The 21594-nt window shown below is 38.4% G+C and overlaps 1 protein-coding gene across 1 annotated transcript in view; it reads right to left on the bottom strand.

Moving 5' to 3' along the window:
• DOCK4 (dedicator of cytokinesis 4) overlaps window positions 1–21594 on the bottom strand; it is a 429867-nt gene that overhangs the window by 176619 nt on the left and 231654 nt on the right. The window contains 3 exon segments of the mRNA XM_077775067.1: window positions 12710–12798; window positions 16549–16681; window positions 21296–21357. Coding sequence (XP_077631193.1) covers window positions 12710–12798; window positions 16549–16681; window positions 21296–21357 — 284 coding nt within the window.

Below are 21594 nucleotides of genomic sequence, written 5' to 3'. Positions count from 1 at the left end.
GGTTAGAAAATACGACAGTTTTCATTCTCGAGGTTTAGAAGTTATAGATGAAAGCCTGAGGTATAATGATTTCATTTGTCTTCCCTAGTGAAATCAACTTGGAGGAGAGGGGAAGGTACTATCATTTCGAGATGACTCAATTTCTTCAGATTGAAGAGCTCACTGAAAGTCAAGAACTGGAAAGGCCAAATGAACTGAGGGCTTCACCACAATGTACTTGGCTCTTCCTAGATCATCAACTCAGTTGGCATAAAAAAATTAAAAGGAAAAAAATACCCACAACACTCAACATGAAGCATTCAAGTGTGGGTGTACTTTCAATAAGACAAAGCAAAAACATGATATAGCATGAATCCAAAGGAACTAACCCACAGAGCTTTTGCAGTACTAATTAGTTTTTAATCAAGGAAATTCTTGATCCTATTTTTATTGTGGTCCTTAATTAAAATGACAAAAATCCACAGGTTGGAGTCACCAGAACAAGAAATAATGCATTAAGATGAAGAAACTACTCATCACTACAAAGGAGAGACTCATCAAATATTCATCCATTCCAACTGCCTGAGGATTAGCCCTACCCTTTCAGGAGTGGTTATTTATGACACAGGGTATGTTCACAGAGCTGTATTTTTCTTTCTGTTCTTTTCCTAGTCAGCCAAGTTCTCTGTCCTCACCTTACATGCTATCTCTGGAGCTGGCACCTCTTCTAAAATTTTATGTGTTGTACCCCTGAATCTAATATAACATTGTATACCAATTATACTCAAATAAAATTTTTAAAATTACATTAAAAAATACAAAGTTTATTTGTACACTATCTTTCTCCTACCGCAATTCAAACTGGCCACTTTGGGTATGGAGGTAACTTCCAACTTGAGAGGAAGGTGGAAGGTGGGTTAGAAGGATATGTATGAGACTGAACGTAAGACATGCGCATATAAATAAAATATAAAGCAGAATGGGTTAAGCATATGTTAGGAATATTAAAATAAGGAAAAATAACTGAGGGAATTTGAAAGTTCAGGGAAGATTAAAAACAAACCAACAAACTGGAATTTATGACAACCAATAAGCTGAACAATTAGGTTAGATTTTTAATTTTGCTAAATATATCAATAATGTTTTACAATCACTTTTTTCCAGTCCTTAATATATGTACCAAAAATGAAATTGCTAAAGGAGAACTTTTCCTCTTATTAAAAGAAGCAATCATTCAACTGAACATTTTTATCTGCCTAGATGTTTAAGAGCCAATTATAATGATATGATACCTAATTTTAAACAAAGGCATAGACATTAATTAATCTAGACTCTGTCACAAAGTAACCTATTTCTCATGATTAAGCTCAGTGTACAGAGCAGTAGTGTAGGAAAAAAAGGCTTACTTTCCATGAAATCAAATGTGGTTGATTATTGATAGTTCTAATTTCACAGGAATTGAAGTCAACTCACTCCTTACGATGGTTCCTTTTAAATTCATGAAATTCTGTACTTTTATATAAAAAATGCCAAGCATAGCATGATCTATAAATAGCAGGCAATATTAATTTTAGACTAGATCAGCCATTTTGCCACCAATGAACCAAATAACTTGTAGCTGTGAATGTACAGCAAAGCAAAAATAAAAAATGGCAAATACGTTTGATAAATACATGTACAAGAAATATATAATAGAGCTTCATGACCCTGTCAAATGTTAACTTCTCTGTGCTTTGTTTCCACATCTGTAAAATCAAGTTAATAATGATACCAACTCCATAAAATACTTCAAGTGATACCCAGTACAAATGATGTACTCAACAATGTTAGCTGCTCTTACTACAACTACCACTGCCTCTAGTATTATTACACAATACCACTGTTTATGTTCCTATTCCTCCCTACCATGAATATCAACAAATTACCTTCCATCAAAACAATGTTCAACGTTCCCTAAGTGCCATACACAAAGACGATATTCCTTTCAAAAGGCATGCCCACTGCATGCCCACTTACCACTAGTTTAAGTCAAGTATTATAAATCTCCTGAATATTTGAATGATGGAGTTCTATGGAGGCCTTGGGGGCAAATCTATCATGTGCAATATTCAGTTACTGAAGATATGACAAAGATGTAAGTGATCAATACAAGTAGGCTATAATGTACAGATAGGGGAAGATGGGGAAATTCCTAATAGCACAGGGGAAGCCAGAAAAATAAGCAGCAGTCATGGAGGCCATAATTAATGACTCCTATTCTAAATGCAACAAGTCGTCACTGGAGAATTTTAAATAAAGGAAACATGGTCCAATTTGTGTTTTAAGAAAGCTGTCTTAGTGTTCTTTGGAAAATGGGGCTGGGAAGGTAAGAAGTGGAACTGACGAGCACATTGAAGGCTATTACAGATATGAAGGGAAAAAATAATGGAGGCTCATGCTGATATGGTTGCAATTGAGATGGAAAAAGTGATAAAGAAGCTATATGTTGCCATAAAAGAAGTCATGTCTTTTTGGTATATTACATGTGAGGGAATGAGGGAAAATAAGGAAGGATGGAAGACTCCTGAGTATCTGATCTAAGACACTGTAGAAACTGGGGCTGTGTACTGGGTTGGGAAATTTAGTTAAAAAAAAAAAAGGAGGAAAGGGGTGCCTGGGTGGCTCAGTCAGTCAAGGACCTGACTCTTGATTTTGGCCCAGCTCATGATCTCACAGTTCATGAGTTTGAGCCCTGTGTTGGGCTCTATGCTGATGCCTCAGAGGTTGTTTAGGATTTTCTCTCTCTCTGTCCATACCCTACTCACGTTCTCTCTCTCAAAATAAATAAATAAACCAAAAAACCCCACAAAACTGCTATGACTTAAAAAAAAAAAAAAGAAAGGAGGAGAAATAGTCATCTATATATACTGTCTTTTATAAACGCATAATTAACCTTTAGCAGTCTTTTTTATTTTTCATGAGGATTTAGATTATAGTCTGGGTCACTTGCTTTCAGTCTAAAGAACTTCAGTATTTCTTACCAAGCATATTTGTTAGCAAAAAACTGTTTCTGTCTTGGAATATCCTTATTTTTCCTAGAATTTTAGGAGGTAATTTTGCTGGGTATAAGATTCCTGACTGACACTTGGTGCGCTTTTTTGTTTTTTAAAAAGCTTTCAACACTTTGAATATGTCATTGCTGCCTTGTGACCTCCACTATATTTTACGAGTAATCAGGTAGTAATCTCCTGGGGGTTCCTTATACATGATGAGTAGTTTTTCTCTTGGTGCTTTCAAGAATTCTTTCCTTGTCTTTCAGCATTTTTACTATGATGTGTTTGGGTGTGGATCTCCTGCTGCTTATCATACTTGAAGTCACTAAGCTCCCTGGATGTACAAATAAATATTTTTCATCAAATCTGGGAAGTTTTCGACCAGTAGGTCTCCAAATACTTTTATTCCTCCTTTCTGTCTCTCTTCTCTCCTTCTGGTATCCCCACTTTTTTTTTATGTTGATGCACTGATGGTATATTTTTCTGAGGTTCTGTTCATTTTTCTTCATTCTTTAAAAAAAACCACTTTTTCCCAAAATCTCCACTTTTTTATTCAATTCTGAAGAATTTCCATAGGGTAAAATTCCTGCACACTCTGTTTCAAATAAAGAATTTCCTTACAGGAGAGCTTCTGAATTTTCTCTCTTTAGGAACTGTCTCTTTCTCCCTAGGCTAAATCTTGGACCCACTATACCAGAGATGGAGGTGGGTCCAGTAGTCTATTCTTTAGAGTGACACTCTTGCTTCATGGGTAAGGTTCAAGGCTGGGGCAGTAACTCTGATTTTCTCAGCTTGCCTCTCTTGGTGTGGCACCTTCATCCAATGAGCAAGCAGGGCAAGGGCAACTGCTACCCCAATATCCCTGGTCTGTTATATCTCAGGCAGAGCCACTGCCCTATGAATAGGGGCTGGGTAAAGGGAGGCCTCCTAGCTCTCAACCACTGTGGCTACAAATTTAGCCTCTGCAACTCAGAACTAAGGAGGAAGAAAAATGCTGGGAGCCTTCACCCCTCAGTCAGACACTGTATCCCTTGACTGAGAGCTCAGGGAAGCAGCAGCCCGATCTTCTCGGTCGTAGGTACCTGGAGGAGAACGTCCATCATGCTTACCAGGGGCAGGTGGGAAGGAGGAAGTGGGGTGTGGCACAGTATCACCAACTCTCTCTGTTCTTACCAAGATTTAGTAGAACTCTTGTGTAAGTATCTCTTCACATGCTGTATTCTTTTAGAAAAATGTTCTGATTTTAACACTCTTTAAATATATGATCTTTACCAGTTACAGCTGTTTCAGTTTGGAGTGGGTCTAGGCAGCTCCTCATGCTGTTCTTCTGTAGAAAAACTCTAAAGACACTATTTCTTGACAGTATTTGCATACTTTGTGTTTGGAAGGTAGGGGCTAAGGGTAAAACAGAATTGCCAGGACTTTTAAAACGTGAACTACAAAATCACTAACATCATGAGGTAGCAGCAAAGCATGCAAAAGATGGTATTATTACATTCTGTCATAAAATCATCTTCAGTCAAATCTGCTTATTTCTGAAATACTTCGGACCTCATTATTATCAGAGCAAGAATTTTTACTTCTATTCCCTCCCATGTGATGATACAAAATCTATCGTCAGAATTTTGCTTTCAGTATTAGAAAATTATATGTGGAGTCTATAAGGTAAGATAATTGACTTTTAAAATAAATACACCAGAAGCATTTATATAATGTGGATCTAACTCAAAGCCAGAGAGTTTCAGGAGTAGACCCTGGCTGCAGCAAGTAATAAAATCCTGGCAGAATCAAGCGAGGTATTCGCATGGAAAGGTCAGAGACAGGACCTATCTCACAGTCTCTGGAGTAGAGAAAAGAAAGGAAGCCAAATGTCTAGCAGGAGCACTGTCAAGTGAGATAGCACTGTTGGAAAGTCAGTCGATGGAGCAAAAGCCAGAAGCACTAAGAAGACAGGAGAGTGTCAAAATGAGCCAGATTAGATAAATAAATAAAATGGGAGTGTGACAGCACCAGAAGCCTACTGAATGGTTAATTACTTGATGGAGGGTCATAGCTGCTTCAACCTTCCATCCAGTGGACCAGATTACCCAAAGGACAACTGTGCGTTAACACTACCATCTTGAAAACCTAGACACTGGACCATTAATATTGCCAATGCTCAAATTTGAGGATGTATCTCTTCTTTCAGATGTACTTGAAAGCCAACTTAAAGTAAAAAAAAAAAAGATAAAGTAAAAGAAAACCAATTACTCTTCTCTCTTAATAGTCACACCTCTACTTCTGACTTTTAATCAGTATTACTCAATTTGTGAATGCCCCTATTGCTGACTACTTCTTCAAATCAACTAAACTCTCAGAGGATGTGATTTTGACACCACTGAGGAAAAACAAAGGGTTCAACTATATAGGCTCACCTTCTGAAAATCATCTCCCTGTGATTTTTGAAGCAGTAACCCTATCCATTGGGAGGCCTGTGTTCTATCATATAAGTGGTATGATAAGAATGTGCAAGTACTCTTGCAATTATAATTGTTAGTCCACAGATTTGCTATTTCTAGTTTTGGGAAGACTTTAATGCCTTTTTTAAAGAAGTGGTTAGCCCACTGCTTACAGTTATAGCAAAAATAAGACTAAAGGAATACATAATAAGTTATGGAACATCAACCTAAAATACATAAGAGACATCTGAAATTGTTTACTTCCATTGAGTCTTATCCAGAAAAGAAAATTAGTGACCAAAAATGAAGGATGGAGAGTGGCCCACTGGCATATAGTGGAAGCTGTAATTACAGGAATGGATGAGACCATTCAGAAGGAATTCACATGTCTTTCTTAACACTGGAGAATTTTCACCTTGAAATTTCCCTCCTTATTTTATGATTTTTGGAAATCAACATTTCAATGGTATATGCTGAGGATTCTGTCAAGGTTGAAAAGGTGTTTTTTACTATTATGTATTAATTATTATTATTAACTTGTAATTTTTTAAAAACATGAAGCACATAATAAGCCAGTGGCTGAAAACTACTTTTTAAAAATGTATACTCATGTATACTCACATATATAACTTAACATCTGATTATTTTAATTTATTCAAACACTGGCTTTTATAAACTGCAAAATTTTTCTACATAGCAAATCTTCCAAACAGTATTGCTAGTGATTATATCTAAATTAGCAAAATAAAGGTAATTTAGAGAATAAAATCAAGCTCTAATCAGTACTTCCATTAGTTTGCACTTTGTTTTTCTTAAGTACAGCATGAAGCTTTAAAAAATATCTTTTTAAAATTTATTTATTTGGGAGAGAGAGAGAGAAAAAAAAAAGAAAGCATATGGGGAAGGGGCAGAGAAAGAGAGAGAGAATCCCAAGCAGGCTCGGTGCTGAAAGACACGCGGCTCAGTCTCACAACTATGAGATCACGACCTGAGCCCAAATCAAGAGTCGAACACTTAACTGACTGGACTACCCAGGCACCCCTAAAAACATCTTAAAAGCACCACTTAATACCATATTTTGAACTCTTTTTTTCTTCACGGTCATTCAAAGAGGATGATTTAAAGTTTAGATTAAACTGAAAAGATACCACAAATGCATGCAATACAGCCTGGGTTTCTTTTGTTATACAGGCCATCAAAAAAACTGTCAAAATAGGAGTAAGACCTATAAATAAGCATACTACATCAACATTAATTTCCTGACTTTGATCATTGTATTTTGGTCATGTTCCAATGTCCTGGAGTAAGCAGAGGGGGAAAATGTGTGTGTTGTAAGTATGATATATGTACATATATATTTGTGTGTTTGTGTGTATTGTATGTATACTGTATATGTACACACACATATTTATAGACATTAAGAGCACTGAAGCAACCTTAAGAATTATACCCATTCAGTAATACTAAATAATTGGGGAGGGGGGAGAGGGAGAGGGAGAGAGAGGGAAGGAGGGAGGGGTAGGGGGGGAGAGAGAGAGAGGGAGAGAGAGAGAGAATGAGTGAATGTGAGGGAGTGAAGGATAAAGCAAATGTAGTAAAATGTTAACCTTTGAGAAATTAGGAATGTTTTGTACTACTCATGTAACTTTTCTGGAAGTAAATGTAGTTGAAATTTTTTAAAAAATCTTTAGAAGAACAAAAAAGAGCACATGGATTAACAGAGAATTTCAAAGGTGCACAAAAAGGTCACATACTACATTTCTGGCCAACAGATGGTGCCAATAAGTACCAGCTTCTTTTAACAATATTAGAAAGCAAAGTTTCTAAATGCAATGTTCAAATTTCAGAAACACTGATACAGTCTTCAAGAATTCCAGCAGTTCAATAATACTGAATTAAGTGGCTGCATTGCTCTGTAAGGGGAGGATGCTCAACCCCCAAAATGCAGTCTAACTGTCAAAAGCCTCCTTTCATTTCAGCCAAACCAAGAACAGTGTTCACTCCCTGCACAGAGTTAAACTGCTCTCCATCTACTTGTGGGCTCCTCATCTAGGTAATTCCTTTTAAGCTCTTTTGGGATTAAAACGTACAGTTGGCAGGAATGTAACCATGGATGCTCATCTTGCTAAGGCATTTAAAAAAAAAAAGACTGCGGAAAGTGACCTGATTAGTCAATATGATTTCTTCTAGCTGTAAACTACATGTGCAAACTACAGGAACTAGGATTTCATAAATACCCAGATAATATGAAAAGATTTTGACGTTTCTCTCAGGACACACTGAACCAGAGCCAATGATTTTTACACAGTTTACTTCAAGTCACAGAACTGAATTGGCCTCAGTAAATCACACTGGCTCAGTCTTAGTTTGCATTCCTAGAATTCAATTGCTAACATCTATTGGAGGTGACAGTTATAATAGCCATTTGCTCAGCAAACCAAAGCCAGGCTCATTTTCATGGCTATTTTTAGAATTTCAAATTCTTACATTACTTTTGGATTTTAAAATTCCCACAGAGCACAATTTTCAAAATATCAGATCACTCAACCTAACTACACCTAACCATAGATTTTTTTTTTTCCTCCTTAAAGTTAAATAGATCACTTCCAATTTTCTCCCAGATTTTCAACCCAACAAAGATAGTGGTTAACATACCTTTGCAAGGTAAGTTTTAGGTTTGAGGAGTTTTGTTCTCCATAAGGCACACTGGAAAGAGGAAAGCGTTCAGAGTCCATAAGGGGCTCGCAAAGAAATCTACCGGAGCAGACCAACAAACCCTGCTTAGTCAAGACTGTATCTGTGATGGCGGGGACAGTAAGGCAATCCATGGGAAAAATCACAAGGTCAGGGCTAGTTTCATATTTGTCTATTCAGGTAGGAGGTCAATGCAGGCAAATCAGGAGTAGTGGGACTCCAGGGGAGAAACCACAAGATACATAATGGCTATAGATCCCTCTACCCACAGCAGGAAAGGAGGAAGGCAGAATGAGTCTGTTTGTGAGGCATGAAAAGAACTGAAAAAAAAAATTAAATCAAGTCCAGGGCAGCACTATCTAATAGAAATACAATTTGAGGGGTTCTTGGGTAGCTCAGTTGGTTGAGCGTCCAACTTAGGCTCAGGTCATGATCTCATCGTTCATGGGTTTAACCCCCATGTCAGGCTCTGTGCTCAGAGCCTGGATCCTGCTTTGGATTCTGTGTCTCCCTCTCTCTCTGACCCTCCCCCGCTCACACTCTTTCTCTCTCTCAAAAAAAAACATTTAAAAAAATTGAAAAAAAAAAAGAAATACAATTTTAGCCACCAATTTATATTAAAAATTTTCTAGTAGCCATGGTAAAAAAGGTAAAAAGAAGCAAAATTAATTTTAGTAATATATTTTATTTGATCTAGTATCTCCACAATGTTGTCCTTCAACAGGTGATCAATATAAAATTACTGATGGGAAAAATTAATTAATGGGATAGTTTACATTTTTTTCTATGAAGTTTTTGAAATCCAGTATGTATTTTTATAATGACAGCACACCTCGATCCCAGTGCATCACAGGTAGTGCTCAATAGCCACATGTGGCTAGTGCTGAATGAACTGAAGAGCACAGGTCTAGAGGGACTGAACGATAAAAAATATTCCATGGTATCATGAAACCCAAAAGGTTTAGAACAAAACTAACTAGGATTTGCCTACCAATAAATTTGGCAAGATTCACTTTAAGAAAAGTGGTATCTCTGAAATCTTACTGAGAGTTTGTATGTTTGTTTATTTGGAGCTGCTTAAATTATATTTATTAACACTTTGTATTAATAAGGAAGATGAAAACATCATAGTAACCTTTTAAAAGTAATAAAGGAATACACAATTATACATACGCAGTTAGTGACAATAACACTCACCACCGCCCAAAATTACCCCCCAAATCTAGCCATAAAGACTAGAAAAGATGTTTATAAAAAATGGAACCACGGCTGTATTAGTCAGCCACAGAAACGGAACCAATTGGAGATAGAGAGAACTAGCTCAAGCAATTGCAAAGGTTGGCATGTCCAAGATTTGCACAGTAGGAGGGGCAGGCTGGAGACTGAGGGAAGAGTTGATACTGCAGTCCAGGGGGGAGTGCAGTTATGCAGTTTGGAGGCAAAATACTCTCTTCCTCTACGGAGAAGTCAGCCCTTTTCCGGTAGGGTCTTCAAATGACTGGTTGAGGCACACCCACATTACAGAGGACAGCTTGCTTTGGTCAAAGTCCACGAATTCAAATGTTAATTTCATTTAAGAATAATTTCAGGGAACATCTAGAATGTATGACCAAGTATCTAGGTACTATGGCCTAGCCAAGTTGACACAAAGTTAACGATCACCATGTCCTAGGGTTTAATAGTCTATAATTTAAATTTATTTCATTAGAAAGTCTTTCATCTTTATTTTTCCCTTTTTCAAATTTTTATTTAAATTCTAGTAGTTAACATACAGTGCAATATTGATTTCATGAGTAGAATTCAGTGATCCATTCCTTACATACAACACCCAGTGCTCATCACAAGTGCCCTCCTTAGTACCCATCATCCATTTAGCCCATCCCCCAGTCATCCTTCTCCAACAACCCTCAGTTTGTTCTCTATTGTACTTTCTTTCTTTCTCTTCTCTCCCCCGACCTTCCCATGTGCTCATCTGTTTTGTTTCTTAAATTCCACATAAGAATGAAATATGGTATTTGTCTTTCTTTGACTGATTTATGTTGCTCAGCATAATATACTCTAGTTCCATTCATGTTCTTATAAATGTTAAGATTTCATTCGTTTTGATGGCTGAGTAATATTTAATGACTTATATTACACACACACACACATATGATACACACCCACACACCCCACGTCTTCTTTATCCATTCATCAGCTGTTGGATATTTGGTCTCTTTCCATAGTTTGTTATTATTGACAATGATACTATAAACACGGGGGGACATGTGCTTCTTCAAATCTGTATTTTTGTATCTTTTGGATAAATACCTAGCAATGCAATTGCTGGGTCTTACAGTAGTTTTATTTTTACATTTTTGAGGAACCTACATATTGTTTTCCAGAGTGGCTGCACCAGACTGCATTCACACCAACAGTGTAAGAAGGTTTCCCTTTGTCTGCATCCTCGCCAACGCTTGTTGTTCCTTGTGTTAATTTTAGCCATTCTGACAGGTGTGAGGTGGTATTTCATTGTGGTTTTGATTTTATTTCCCTGATGGAGGTGATGCTGAGCATCTCTTCATGTGTCAGTGATCGGGATGTCTTCTTTGGAAAAGTGTCTATTCACATCTTCTGCCCATTTCTTCACTGGACTGTTTTCTGTGTATTGAGTATGATAAGTCCTTTATAGATTTTGGATGCCAACACTTTATCAGATATCAGAGTTGCAAATATCTTCTCTCATTCTGCCTTTTAGTTTTGCTGATTGTTTCCTTTACTGTCAGAAGCTTTTCTATCTTGGTGAGGTCCCGATAGTTCATTTTTGCTTTGTTTCTCTTGCCTCTGGAGACATGTCTAGTAAGAAGCTGCGCCAGCAGAGGTCAGAAACGTTGTTGCCTATATTCTCCTCTAGGATTTTGATGGGTTCCTGTCTCACATTTAGGTCTTTCATCCATTTTCAATTTATTTTGTGTATGACATCAGCAAGTGGTTCAGTTTCATTCCTCTGCATGTTGCCCTCCAGTTTGCCCAACACCATTTGTTGAAGACATTATCTTTTTTCCATTGGATATTCTTTCCTGCTGTGTTGAAGATTAGTTGACCATATTGTTGGGAGTCTATTTCTTGGTTTTCTATTCCATTCCATTGATTTATGTGTCTGCTTTTGTGCCAGTACCATACTGTCTTGATAACTATAGCTTTGTAATATAGCCTAAAGCCTGGAATTGTGATGCCTCTAGGTTTGCTTTTCTTTTTCAGCATTACTTTGGCTATTCAGGGTCTTTGTGGTTCCATACAAATTTTAGGATTGTTCATTGTGAGGGTACATTTGGTTTACATCATTTGGCCCATACACAACTAGTCACAGAAAAAGTGAAGTATATATACCTGTTTCTGAAATATAGAACTTCATGTTGTATTCTACTACTACCATCTCCTCCTTCAGGGCCTCTGCCCTCATGAACTCCAGATCTATTGTTTATTTAGTGGTCGATGGAGGACTGCGTGTGAATGAGATAAAACCCAAGTTACCTCCCCAACTCTTGGGCAAAAGAGGGGAAAACCGACTTCACCACTCACTATAGCTTGAAGTGTTGCCATAGGTGTGACCTGTGGACACTTAGGGCTGTCCATGAACCAGAAAGTTTCTGTCTGCAGTTACTTTTTCTTTGTGGGTCAGTTTGGCCTAGTAAGATGTGCACAGGTCTGAGAAAAAGGTGGTCTGAGTTTAGATCCATGTTCTACCTTACCAGGCAACATGGACTAGAACATAAATATCTACATTCAAGTTACTTTAAAAGCCAGTTGTAAAAACAATACATTCAGTTCAAATAATAGATTACCTAATTTGAATTTTCTTGACATCACTGAAAGCATATAGCTATGTACTTTACTTTGCTTCCACATGGTTTGAAGGGGGGACAGCAAGCAATATTCACCAAGTTTCTGTCCACTGAGCAAACTTAAAGATGTCACTATATGCTAGATAATAGACTCTATAAGTTTATTAGGATAAGAGTGTGTACCACATATTATACATAACTTACAATGTTACATATTTCAGTTTCCTTAACAAGTGTGCATACATTTTTCTGCATATAACACTGTAGTCAATATCATTTACCCTCTTATTCAATTTCAATGCATAAACCTGAATATTTATTTTCCAGTGCCTAATGATGCTCCCAGCTATAGGCAGTGAAGCATGTTTTTCTTGGACCTTACTGACCAATTTCCATCCATCAAACCTATTCCACATAACAGTCAGAAACCTAACCATATCTGTCATTTGATTTTTAATAATGGTAAAAGCTGAGAGGTCTCAAGACGTGGTATTATTAAACAAATTCAGGTACTCTGCCTTGTTTCAAACCAGAACAGAATACATTTTTTAAAGAGAGTTATAGCTACAAGCCTATCATAGCACAGGGAGGCATACCTGATTGTTGACTGGACATTTTTTAAAGTTACGAAGTGAATGCAGAGAAAAACAAAAGGCAGCCTGTTCCCTTCTTACAAAGATAAGTAAAATAAAAGGCCTGAAAAGAAAACTGGAGGTAGAGTCAGCCAGCGCCACACACTCACCTGCATTGGAGCCTGTTAAATTGTAACGTGCATTCAGCTTTTTGATGATGTTCTCGTGGATTTGGTACCACTCACTCTCTGTGTTACACCTATGAAAACATTAACACTCTGTTAAGCCTGAATGATGGATGAGATCAAACAATGATCTTTTAATAGCACACCTGCTCTTTTTGGAATAATCACCATAACCAGCTTCCTTAAATCTCCTGGGGAGTTCCCAACAACCAGTCAGTTTTAGCATAATTGCCCCATGATGAGCAGGACACCCACATCTGGTAAATGCATGACCACCTACTTCAAGCCAGAAGTAGCTGTGATGAACTCACATATGATGAGAGTCCCTCTTCCCACAGAATCTCAGGAACAATGCACACAGTGAAGGCAGTGCAGACTGATTCGAACCCTCACTATTAAATGAGTTACGTTCTTTGGGCAAGTTATTTACCCTCCCCAAGCCTAATCTCTTCATCTGTGAAATGGGGGTACCATACTACAATTGAATGAGCTTGGGCTTAGGATAATGCCTGGCATATGGTAAATGCTCAGCGACTGTTAGTTCTCATTAGTGTGTTTCTGCCCACTGTGACGTAACTAAATTTGGCTAGCATCAAAGTGCTACAAATCAAGCAAAATGCAGCTGAGGTTAACACAACTTGCACTGGGGTGATTAAAAATACCCTGGCACAGAAGGGTAATTAAAGTTCCCCAGCTTTTCCTCTTCTGGGCTAAAAGGCATCTTTCCATCTTCTTACTCTCACAGCCATCTGTACCTTGCTCTTGTAGCTCTTATCGCTTCCTAGCTCATGGTCTATTTGTTCATATGCTGTAGCTCACCTAGGAAACTCTGCAGGTTCCTGAGGAATAGATCATGTTGATGTGTGTCCCCCTCAGGACTGTGGACACAGTGGGTGCTTACACAGCACGAGCTGCCTCAGTAAATGGATGGATGTCCCTCTGACTGGCAACTCCTGAGGATTCCTAAATGCCAAGGTTGGTTACCCCGTCTTACTGCCATTAGGCTGGGGAGAGCCTTCCTCATCTGAACATGCTTAGAAATAACTACTATTTTTTGATAGCTACAAATGCTCCCTCCCAAGTGTCCTGAACATCAAGCTTCTATACACATATCAATCAAAATGTTCCACAGATTTTTCCTTGTGATCTTTGTCTGTACCTGATACTCACAATTTGCTTACATATTTATTTAATGCATCCCCATAGACTTTTCCAGGATGAATATGACAGAGGTTATTGTCAAGCCACTTAACAGTAGGGTACCAAACAGAGCAATGACTCTTAGAAGGCTGGGAAATTAAGATGAAATGAAACCATTCCACCTGTCCAGCTAGAAAATATCAGATTACCAGTAAGTAGCTTCTGTCTCTAGTTTTCTTATTTCAGCTCGGTAGGGAAGGAAGAAAGATGGCTTGCTTCCTATTAGTTAAGTAACTCCAAAATTCATGCTTTTAACCTATAAAGCTCCAAGGAAAATCAAAGCTCAAGTATGTGACTGAAATATCTTCCAGGCTCAGATGAGGTATTTGTTACTCTTCTATATTTGAGTCCCAGATGGGTTAGGGATTCAGTCACATTAACAAACAGGGATTTCTTCCAAATTATTTTTAACAGGCACTTCCTTAAAAATGTTTTACTATAATCACACTTTCTTCTTAATCTACAGTGACTGTTTTGATTGGCTAGCATTCCTCCTGAAACAGATTTCATAATTTGCTGAAGTGGCACTTTTTTAAGGGGATCTCTCTTCCAGCAAGAATAATTTAAAACCTTATTTGGTGCTTATAAAAGCACAGACAATAACAACCACAAAAAGCAATACAACTGATTTTTAAGAGAGTGAACGCCTCCCATAGGCAGCGTTGGAAGGCATGGGTCTTCCTCAGCTAGCTGCATAATCAAGGCTGATGCGTGCAAGATAAATACAGTGTTCCTAATGGCAAGATAAATACAGTGCTTGCTACCCACACCTGGAAAGACGACTCTAAGAAATGTTGAGACTGTGCTTGTGAGAGTTTTATTTTCGTAAAAAACAATGCCACACAATAGCATCATTCTCACATTACTAGACAGTGGTGTCAAGTAACGCCCAAAAGCATAGGACCGGTTTGTGACAGCTCAAGGTCTGGAGTCAGACAGTCCTGATTTCAAATGTGGACCCCACTCTGCCAAGCCAGGTGACTCTGGGCATTATCTAGCCTCTCTGTCCACTTATGTGGAAAACAGAGCCAAAAGCATCTGCTTCATGGGTATGTCATGAGGATAAAATGACAGGATACATGGAAAATGCTTAACATAGTTCCTTGCACAGAGTAAGCACACAGTAAATGGTGGTCATTAGCATTAGAATTATTTCAAATCCATTATATTTTATGATCGCGAGGAGAGTTTGGGAAAAGGAGTAAAGCCCAGCCACCAAAATTGAGGGCTGCCACGTGATAAAAACAGTAGTGAGTTTTACTACCCACTTGTTTCACAGAAGTTTTCAGGTTTAAAATCAAGGTCACAGATTTTATGCCTCTTAAAAGAGACAGAGCTTCTGGTCCTAAACCACAGGCTACAGACAAATCTTTGTCAACTAATTAGCAACTGTGTGGCACAGGTCCTGGGGGCACTGGGTAGAGAATGGATAAATCCATGAAACCCTCCAGGAGTGGTCAAAAAGCAATCTGAAGTCTATGTCCCACAGGCAGTGGGCCACTTGTATTAACCTAACATATGAAAACTGCTGGCGCACATTGGGTATATCAACTCCACAGACAGAATGGAAACTAAAGCAAAATCATTCATGGAGATGGCCAGTGGTTTGGTCCTCAAACCCCAAATGAGGAAACCCCACACTCACTGCCCCAGTGAGTGTCACTGTGTGACACTGTGTCAACTCTCAAGTTCCAAACCTGAGGGGAGATGCTCAAGTTGGGGTGATCTGAAACTATGTGTATTTAAAAAAATCACCTAACTTAGGATGTGGAATACATTAAGTGATTTTCTCAGTGGGGTGCCATGAGATGAACTGTGTCTCTTCCCCAAAAAGAGAATATTGATGTCCTAAGCCCTCATAACTCAGGATGTGACCTTATTTGGAAACAGGACATTTATACAGGTAATCAAGTTAAAATTAGGTCACCAGGGTAGGACCCAACCCAACATAAGTATGTCCTTATAAAAAGGGGAAACGTGGACACAGAGTAAAGGCAGTGATTGGGCAGTGCAGCTACACGTCACCAAACACCAAAAATTGCCAGCAACCACCAGAAAGTAGGAGAGAGAGGCACAGAACAGATTTGTCCCTTTCAGCCCTCAGAAGTTACCAAACCTGCCAACACCTTGATCTAGGACTTGCAGACTCCAGAACTGTGAGACAATAAACTTCTGCTATTTAAGCCTTGCTCTTCACGATACTCTGTTGGGCAGGCCTAGCAAACCAATGATAAATGAAAGAGAAGAGAAATCATCTATTTGAGCATTCTGTTCTCAATTCTAATTAATTTATGTTAGAAACTATTTCCATTTTCTGAGAACAAACTAACCCTCTGAAGGTAAAACGGTTACGCTTTTAAATTCATAGGAGGTGCTCTGTGACACAGATGGTCTACCCAATTGACAAAGTTTGGGTTCTTGAGTTCTTGGTTTCATACTTCCTCTGACTGGTGAATGGTAGTTTGTGGGTTTACCTGCAGTGAGGTTACAGACTGCTTTTGAGGAGTGGCTCCTAAACTCAACCCTTCCCTTGCTTCTCCATTACGCAAACGGAGTAGTATTCACCACGAAAGATCCACACGTGCCTCTGCACCCCCCGCTCCCACTGCGCGCATGCTTCTTACATGTACACTTTTAGGATGAGGTCATCTTTTGTCTCTCCTGTCAGCAGGTCAGCGATGCTAAGGACCGCACAGCCAAAGGGTCGCCGGTACTGGACACTACAGGCATTCTTTTTTTCTCCTGCCCCCATTCGACCTGTTCAATTGAAAAGCAAACATGGCCCATGAAGCCATTTGATTAGTGCATCTTAAATAGACACATAGGCCCTATAAAGTGCAACTGGGCAATTAAAAGGACACAGAAGATGTTGCTTTAGTTCTTGACTCTCCTTACCAAGCTGTGTGACCTTGGGCACCAGCTGTCATCTATGAAACCTGAAGACTGGAGCTGGTCCCATGTTTCGGAACCCTCCCCTTAAGGATTCGTCTAGGCAACCCAGGAAGTCCATGTCAATAAATGCAATAATGTTGTCCATTTCATTTCAGAAAAATTTTAAAGAAAGGTCCACATTTAAAGAACTATTTTAAATATTTCACCTTTGAAAGGAAGCAGCTTGAGATTCCCTGAAGGTATAAAAAGGAAGCACGGATGGATGCTTGAGCACGCATGCCCTCTCCTGACCCAGGGCTCAGGCTGATTATACCGCAGCCAATGGCCGAAATCTCCTGATATGGTGGTCATTCGACACAGTTGCTACTTGTTTAAATTGTTATATATTATTAAGTATGTTAATTGAGATAATGTTTTAATTTATTATTGTATTTAATTTACCAGTGGATTATTTTGAGGACAGAAGGCAGAAAGTATACTGAAGCTGAAATATAACCAGTTAATGTGAGAGAAAATAATGAAAAAATATGCAAATCTGTTTCCAGATGCTTGGCAACAGATATATAAGTTGTTTTCCATCTGAGCAAAATTCTCCCACAGGACATCTAGAGGACTCCAGCACTTCCCAAATCCAATGTTAAATAGTATTAAAAAAGGAGAGGGGAGAATAGCCAACTTGGTTTCATTTACCAGTAATAAAGTAAAACTACCTCAGTAATGCATCATTTTTAGGGAAATGCTTATAAACAGCATTAAAGTTTCTCATTTTATCAGTTAGAATCAAAACTAAAACATGGTCAAAATAAGTCATTTGCTTCTCAGATGTGCAAAATTCGTGTTTTCTGGAACTGATGCTGTAATACATAAATTTCAACCTCTATTTTCATATAAATTGCACTGGCAAATCAAACACTTTATAAGGTCCTATTTGAATTTATCAACAAGTCATACTTTTACTTAACAAAACTGACAAATAAATTTAAAACTCTGTTCACTTGTTATATGGAAAAAAAGTCTAGTTCATCTCTATTTTGAATATTATTACAGATTGGATTAGGATGAACTTACCAATATCATGAAATACAAATTTTTCTTACTTAATCAGTCCCTTTGTTAATGCAAGCTGACACAGGGATTAGATTTGTGGGTAGAGTGTTTCAAAGTTAACATCACACAAGAGGTTTGGTGGTAAGAAACAATAACAAAAACCCTAAAACTCTCAACAGGATTATTCCCACACAGACGCCTCCAGCTGTAAATTCCTAGAAGTTGATGCAGGGCAGGCATATCACACAGATTTTTCTGACCCACTTTGGCTAGAACTGCACGAAAGAAAAAGCTGTGGGTGCCTGGTGAGGACAGCCAAGTAAGGGAGAAGCAGGCGGTGCTTTCTCTCAACCTGAGGGATCTGCAGTGAGGTTTCAGCCACTCTGTGACCACTGTACAGCCCAACTCCTGAGCCTCCCCATGACGCAAGTCCTAATTTCAAGTTTTCTTTCCTGGCTCTGCAGGCGCCACAGCCCTAGAGACTACAACTTTGCTCTAAGTCGTGCACCGAAAACACTATTTGGTGCCAGCCCTGGTGATCCCAACTCTAGAATTAATCCAAGTTCACAGTTCTGGTCAGATTTCTAGGAAAATTCTCTAGGCAGAAAGGAAGGCAAAAAAAAAAAATTAGTAATATTTAGTAAACAGTTTTGGGAACCAGCTAAAAGCCAAAATGAGAAACATAGAGGTGGAAAAACCTTGAGGGGGATGGATGGGCAGGAGGATCTAAAGCTATTTCTCTGTTTTTCCCTCCGCTTCTAACCAAAGATCTGGGCTTAAATTCCGAGGCAAGGTGCTATCGCTCTTGTTCTCTGCAGCCAGTGAGGGTCAGTGTGCCCTGTTCTTACTAAAGCAGGTATAAGGGACATTTTAGAAAAAGTAAGAAGTATCTTTCCCTGATAGACAACAATCCTCCACTCCTTAATTTCACTGCAGCAGTTGAAGTCTTGCCCTTTCTCAGAGTTTCTTACCTTCGTTATTTCTTCTTACTCTCAAGACAGCTAACCAGTAACTGCCAAACCACCAGGCAGTTTATGCAGGAATCTCAGTGAAGCCTTAATGTGACCAAAGTTTGGGGCGGGGGAAGGGGTACAGGTAATTTCTGATTCAACATTCATTCCGACTTAACAATCATAAAAAAAATCTTAGTAAAACATGCAATCACTAATCNCTTTGCTCTAAGTCGTGCACCGAAAACACTATTTGGTGCCAGCCCTGGTGATCCCAACTCTAGAATTAATCCAAGTTCACAGTTCTGGTCAGATTTCTAGGAAAATTCTCTAGGCAGAAAGGAAGGCAAAAAAAAAAAATTAGTAATATTTAGTAAACAGTTTTGGGAACCAGCTAAAAGCCAAAATGAGAAACATAGAGGTGGAAAAACCTTGAGGGGGATGGATGGGCAGGAGGATCTAAAGCTATTTCTCTGTTTTTCCCTCCGCTTCTAACCAAAGATCTGGGCTTAAATTCCGAGGCAAGGTGCTATCGCTCTTGTTCTCTGCAGCCAGTGAGGGTCAGCGTGCCCTGTTCTTACTAAAGCAGGTATAAGGGACATTTTAGAAAAAGTAAGAAGTATCTTTCCCTGATAGACAACAATCCTCCACTCCTTAATTTCACTGCAGCAGTTGAAGTCTTGCCCTTTCTCAGAGTTTCTTACCTTCGTTATTTCTTCTTACTCTCAAGACAGCTAACCAGTAACTGCCAAACCACCAGGCAGTTTATGCAGGAATCTCAGTGAAGCCTTAATGTGACCAAAGTTTGGGGCGGGGGAAGGGGTACAGGTAATTTCTGATTCAACATTCATTCTGACTTAACAATCATAAAAAAAAATCTTAGTAAAACATGCAATCACTAATTCAACAACATATGTTCCATAGACAACCATGTGACCAGTACCACGGAAGTGGCTCCCTCAGCAGTAGAGCCGCCCAGACCACAGGCAACCAGAACACAGAGTGCATCTGCCGTATGTGTTTCTACCACCAAAAACCTGTACATGACTTTTAAAAAGTTCAGAAAGCAAAAGGAGTGCACTTTTTCTCTAAGTACCGAAGAGAGTTATATTCAAATGCAGTGTTTAAGCTCTAATATCCAAAACCAAGCTTTACATTAACTGGCATTACAAATTTGAATCTCTCTCTCTCTCACACACACACACACACGAAGAATTACCTAATAGACTGCACCCTTGTCATCCTGGGCACACACACAAGCTTCATCTCATAAATACACTGCAGCATGCATTCCAACTTTTCCAACATTTAAAAGAGATTCTTTGCAATTTTCCCTCCATTCACTCACTTCTAAAAAGAAAATTAAAACCAAAAACAGTTTACATTTTTTCCTTTTAATTTCAACTGCCCCTCAAATAAACAAAAATAGCATAAAATGAAAACGGGTTTTCAGAACTGATTTTTATGAGAAAAATATATAGAAAATCTATGTTGAAACGGCGACATGTTTTATAGCCTCTCTCTATACACAATGTGGTTCTCATCTGCAGAAGATAGAAGACTATAAAGATAAAGATCACGATGCAGGACTGCACAGTGATATATTCCCATCCTGAAGAAGTGTTCCCAGGCAGATAATGTGCCACAGTTAGGGAAGAAGGTGGGACAGTTCCTGGTATCAGCTGGTTTGGCTTTTAGTAGAGAAACTGTATAGGCTACACAATTCCTCATTTTACCTAGTTCCTCTGCCATAAAATACCTGCTTTGAGACATTTTATGAGTAAAAACCAGTGAAAATATTCTGGGTCTGCTGTATGAGTTCAGTACAGAACACCTAAAGAGGGCTCTGCAAGATGTTAGTAAATGTTACATTATATAAATGTTTCCAGCGTCAAATCAAATATGGAGAAAGCTTGGGCCAACAAAGTTAGAGAGGCATTTTAAATTTTCCCTGTAGGGCTTCTCAGGCCCTTTTATGAGCTGGTGATATTACACAAGTGGAAAAAATATACAGCATTCAGTATTTCATAACCCTTTTCTTGTAGCACTTTCTGCAGTAATGCTCTGTGGCATTCTACTTTGGAAAATGCCAATTAGTATAAAATTTTCATAACCTTGTAGGAAATCCAGATTTGAAAAGTTCAATTTATGCTGTTAACAGGAATTATAATTTAAAAAGACAAATACCAAATTTTGAATCAAATATGTTTAGGGAGTCCAATAAAACTAAATGAAGCACAAAGTACTACCTAATGACTTCTATGGAAAGAGAGCAAAGTCTATTTATGATGCGTGCAGAGGGTGTATGTGAGTTTGGGGAGGCAAGGGAACGATTCCCAAATTCGGTGGTTCTTAGATTCCAAACTGGCATTTATTCCTTTCAAATCCAGAAAGCAAAGAAAACACAACCCCAAAGAGACCGTTCGTTCAGCACTTCTCATCACTGCTGTGTCCCTATCACACTGACAAGTGGTGGACTTACCAATTCGGATAATGTGCACAGTGATATAGATGTCCCTTCTTAGCTCACTGCTACCCAAATCCNAAAAAAAAAAAAAAATAAACAAAAAAAAAAAAAAAAAAAAAAAAAAAAGTGTGATTATTTTAAAACTCATAGTTTATGCAGAAGTAATTAAAGGTAACAGCACATTATTTTCACAAATAACAGAAGAAAGACCAAGATAATACCAACATCCTTAATGGAATTTTGTAGCAGAAGCATATAATTCAATTCCCATTCTAAAACTACTGCTATAGTCACCTTGACATTGTAAGTCTACT

The sequence above is a fragment of the Crocuta crocuta genome, unplaced genomic scaffold, assembly GCF_008692635.1.
Source record: "Crocuta crocuta isolate KB4526 unplaced genomic scaffold, BGI_CrCroc_1.0 scaffold47, whole genome shotgun sequence".
Lineage (NCBI taxonomy): Eukaryota > Metazoa > Chordata > Mammalia > Carnivora > Hyaenidae > Crocuta > Crocuta crocuta.
This window is presented reverse-complemented; position numbering and strand designations above follow the sequence as displayed.